We start from the raw sequence: 4,680 nt of genomic DNA, 5'->3' as shown, positions 1-4,680 counted from the left end.
AGAGAGAGAGAGAGAGAGAGAGAGAGAGAGAGAGAGAGAGAGAGAGAGAAAGAGAGAGAGAGACTAGTTTTCTGTTAAAGGAAAGCTTAACAAACAGAACAATAATGAAGAATTTGTATTATGACAATGAAAACTAAAAAAGAAGTGGGGTCGTTATTAATGTAGGAATGTTCGATTAGATAACATTTCAAAAAATCTGATTCCATATGGCAGACAAAGAAATGTAAATAAAAAGTAAAAGTATATGTTTGCTTTTGGAATTTTCTCTGCATGCAATTGATCAAGTGAGTGATGTTGAAGACCTTGTTCTCTACTATTGAAGTGAAAACAACTTTTTGCTATTTTTCAAATTCTCAGAAATTTTGAAATTCTACTTGAAGTTAAATTTTAGTGTGAGTTTTATGGTCAAACGTGTTTTTCGGAGTCAAAAGGTATTGGGTTCATGTGAACTGGAAACGAGTACTTGTTACTTCCCTAGCTTCCGAATGTAATTAAGACGAGTTTATAAATATGTGAATTATTGATTATTCAAAGGCTATTTGAGTTGAAATAGATTGACTAAAATGAGATAGAATGCGGATGATAATAACTCATCCCGCGCTCAATTCTTACTAATACTTAATTCCTTTATTTTGTTGTTTTATGTTTTTAGTTCTTAACAAAATTATTACTTTTCTTTATTATGACTATATATAACATATTAAATAAAGAAATGTCATTTTAAAAAACATTTTGATAAGATTACTTGTGAATTAATTTGAGCCACATATCAATTCAATTTTTTATGAACTGAAATGAGTTGGTGAAATAAAATTGAGCTAATAGATGGATAAATTTTGATCCATCCAAACTTGAATGAATTCGGTGGATTGAATGGCTTGAGCTTTATTTTGACACAGCTACTTTAACATTTTGATTGAAGTTCTTTTGATTGAAATGAGTTCTAGTCGTATGCACGCCCTTTCCTCTTATCTACCTTTCACAAAAAATGCAACAACGACAACATTTTCAATATAACAAAAGATGAATTCTCTTTGTAGTTCATCACTTTCCAATAAGTTCTTGATAATAAAACAACATTCATCAATATGTAAGTCCAAAAAATGAATGTAAAAAATCTAAAATTCTATCGAACATGAAATTGAGGTCTACAAAATTTTTCCACATACAAAAAAGGTTCAACAATTTATTGTCTTAGGTATTACAATACATATATCTAATATCTTCACCAAATTTCTTTAATTGGTATATGCCATTTGTTCTTTTGTATAGAGAATTAGTTTTAATGTATAATTTTTTGGCATTATTAGGGTCTTTCAATCATTTTAATAGTAGGACGACTTAACAATATTTTTTGCCAAAAACATCAGTTTTTTATTATCGATTTCATTACCTCTATTCAAATTTGTAACAGTTTATGTATAAAATTAATTTTTACACTTAAAATTTACATATTATTAGTTTTAATTAAGCTAATCCAAAAGGTCACTTTGAATGATTTTGAAGTTGAATGATCGTACATTAGTTGATCTGCACTTCATCCTGCCCGATCGATCCTTCACTGGTCTGAATTAAAAGAAAACTTATAAAAGGATAATTACACAAAGAAATTCTTTTAATTACCATAAAATAATGTAATATTCCGAATGCGATAGGTGATGTGGAAAATAGTTTAAATTCTTTTTTAACTTAAGTCAGAAATTTGTAATTAAAAGCATGCAAGGTAGATAAGAACTTTTGAAAGAAATTATTTGACTCCCAATATTGAATTGTATTATATAAGATGAAATAAAGATAGTATATAAACAATTCATATTCGGTGTATGAGTATTTTGATTTGTTTAATCCTTCAAAACATCTTTTTTTTAATTGGCTTATTAATTATTAAAAATAAATATGTTAACTAAATAGTACCATTCTAGGGAATTTTATTAAGAAATACATTTAAGGACAAATATAGATTAAGAAAAACTATTGATTCTACAAGGAATGAGAACACTACTTGAATAACTTAAAAATACAAAAGGAATATTAAATCATATAAAATGAAATAAATATAGTAAAAACTTTATTTTAATAAATATAATTCATATTCATTCATGAAATCTTTGACAATTTTTTCATCCTTCAAAGCATAAATTTTTTTCTTATAAAAAAGGCATATTAATTAAGAGAAATAAATATATTAATATTGACTAGATACATTCAGACAAATATAATCTTGACATACATTTGAGAATGAATATTTATTATTTTCTCTTTCTATCTTCGATGCTAATTAGGAAAAACTGTTAATTCCACAATATATTAAAAGGAAAAAGAAATACTATTTTGATTATCTAACAAGTTTGACCATACAAGGTAACTTTGTTGAAATTTTAGTAACAAAAGTCAAATATGACTTTGATTTATATTCAAGGTACTTGTCCACTATAAATTCAACTTTATGCTTTCAGACAATTTCAAACTATAACATAAAGACTTTAAGATTCATTTTCTTATCTTTCCTTGTATTAGCAAGAGGTTTTTCTTCTTTTTGAACAAATTTTTCGTTAAGAGGAAAAAGAAAATTGTACTTGCAATCGACATCATGTCAATCAAATGGTAATGATTTTGAATTCACTAGAAACATAACATTTTGAATGATTTTGGTGTGTATGTTTAAGTGTACAATTTTTTACTTTGTTTGTTGTTAGGGTTTTGTGTTGGCAGCCAAATGCAGGTACAACAATCAATAGTCAAATACTGATAGAAGTATCTAATTGTGTTGAGAGCATTAATGGTGTTAAAGAAGGGGGATGGAAAAATACCTTTTGCTTCTATAAGCCCATTCTCAAAGGTATTTCATCATTACTTAATAAATCATGTCCGTAAACGCAATATAAAGAAATGAACTTCCTTTTTTTCTCCTTTTGATGAATTATAAAGATTGGACTTGGGAAGTTTTTCTCCTTTGTAAGATAATGTATTAAAAAATGAAGAAGTATTGAAATTTTTTTGATCAAGAATAGATCTAAATGTAAGATAATCTATATATCTAGCATTTTTAACTTGAACATCCTATCATTTTTAAGAGTACTTTTGTAGCCATATACGATATTTGATTGTTGATGATTTTTTTTTCTTTTACTAGAACAAGCAAATGCATCACAATTTCCCCAACATTTTTTGGGGGCTTCACTTCAAGAACAACCCGACAAGTTTTACATGGCACTTAGTAGGCAACGACTGATTGTGGAAGCAGAATCATCAATGCAAACGATAATGGAGAACTTACAATCTTACAAAATAAAGTTTGCACTTAATTGTGAGGTTTGTATTATATTGAGATCTGCAAATTATTATTCGTATTGAGGATGATATACTTATATAGCACCATCAAAATCTTGTCTTCATAAATACTCGTTAAAATATTCGTATGATATAGGGGTTTCAGTATCGACTTGGTGACTTCCGAGTGCGAGTAGGCAAAGTTGTTTCAATAAATTTTGAGAACTTGAGGGGAATAATTATGGAGGTATGCAAATACTTTTAGAGATTTATTCTCAGTTGAAGCTTTTTATAATGTAGTTAAACGTTTTTTTAAAATTAAAAAGAAATAGTTATGTTGTAAAATATTATGTTTTTTTACACTTCATGGAGAGGAATTCAATTATTGTACTTTACCTAATTAAAAAAATAATTATTGTTATGAGAATGATTGCCTCATAAGATGTTTTTTTTTTGTAGATGGAGTATCTTCCGATTTCCTCATGGAAAACATCACATCTTATTATGAGTGAATTCTTCGAGATATTGAAGGAAACTCTTGGGAAAAAATCATTACCAGGTCATTTTGTGCATGCTGAACCGAATTTTTCAGAGTTTGGCCTATCTGATCAATACACTTCACGACATACTGTTGTACAATATGCTAGCATCTTTGCTCAAATGTCAACAACAACTCAATAATCCCAACCAACAAGAAATTAGAATATTTGTTGACTTCATAAGGTTTTTCCTTAGCTTCATAAATGAGTTCGTTATTTTCATAAATAAATTGGGAATATGCACATCAATAGTAAGCAGTCTTGAAGCTACTATATGATTTCAGATTAATGTAATTCCTTTTCTTTTTTAGTGGGTAATATGGAAATTAAATGATTTCTTTTGTTTGAAGAATTGATTCTTTAAGATTATATGGACTTTTAAGCTTTGGAGATTAAACTTTTTTGCTCAAAAGGAAATATAGTATATATGTTAATATTATTTATAAAGTAAAATAAAGCATGTAGATAATTTATTTAGAGAGGAATTTTGTTAGTGCAATTGTTTGGCTACATAAACTTTTATCATGACACCACATAATCTCATTTTCCATTTATTTCATTTTTTTGTGAAAAGGAAATCACCACAAGTATAATGTTTCAAGTTATAAAGCACCATTTGTAACCCCGTATTCCTGATTACCCCAAGTATAATGTTGCAAGTTATAAAACACCATTGTAACCCTACCCATATTCCTAATTACCACAAGTATAATGTTACAAGGCCTTTTCCTAGAGGATAGGTAATATGAAGCTAGACGATGCAAATCTAGCTCACGATCATTTTTGAACTCAAAGTGTATATTTATCAAAACATATAGTAGAAGTTGAAACCAATAAGTATAATATAAGTTTGCACCAAACATTGAGTTCA

General features: G+C 27.8%; 1 protein-coding gene across 1 annotated transcript; it reads left to right on the top strand.

Annotated features, from left to right (window-relative positions):
- The first annotated feature begins 2,590 nt into the window (after nt 1-2,590).
- Nucleotides 2,591-3,951, top strand: LOC107001537 (mediator of RNA polymerase II transcription subunit 20a-like). The gene is made up of 5 exons (XM_015199537.1): nt 2,591-2,604; nt 2,697-2,839; nt 3,134-3,312; nt 3,428-3,517; nt 3,730-3,951. Exons 1-5 carry the CDS (start codon nt 2,591-2,593, stop codon nt 3,949-3,951), a joined length of 648 nt encoding a protein of 215 aa, XP_015055023.1.
- The last annotated feature ends 729 nt before the right edge of the window (nt 3,952-4,680 follow it).

This window comes from Solanum pennellii, chromosome 10 (genome assembly GCF_001406875.1).
Source record: "Solanum pennellii chromosome 10, SPENNV200".
In the NCBI taxonomy this organism is placed as follows: domain Eukaryota; kingdom Viridiplantae; phylum Streptophyta; class Magnoliopsida; order Solanales; family Solanaceae; genus Solanum; species Solanum pennellii.
The sequence above is the reverse complement of the archived record's forward strand: the minus strand, read 5'-3'. Positions and strand labels throughout refer to the sequence as shown.

Coding starts and splice junctions, on each gene's coding strand:
- LOC107001537 (XM_015199537.1), top strand. Junction 2,840..3,133: donor CTATAAGCCCATTCTCAAAG/GTATTTCATCAT, acceptor TTCTTTTACTAG/AACAAGCAAATGCATCACAA. Junction 3,518..3,729: donor TGAGGGGAATAATTATGGAG/GTATGCAAATAC, acceptor TTTTTTTTGTAG/ATGGAGTATCTTCCGATTTC.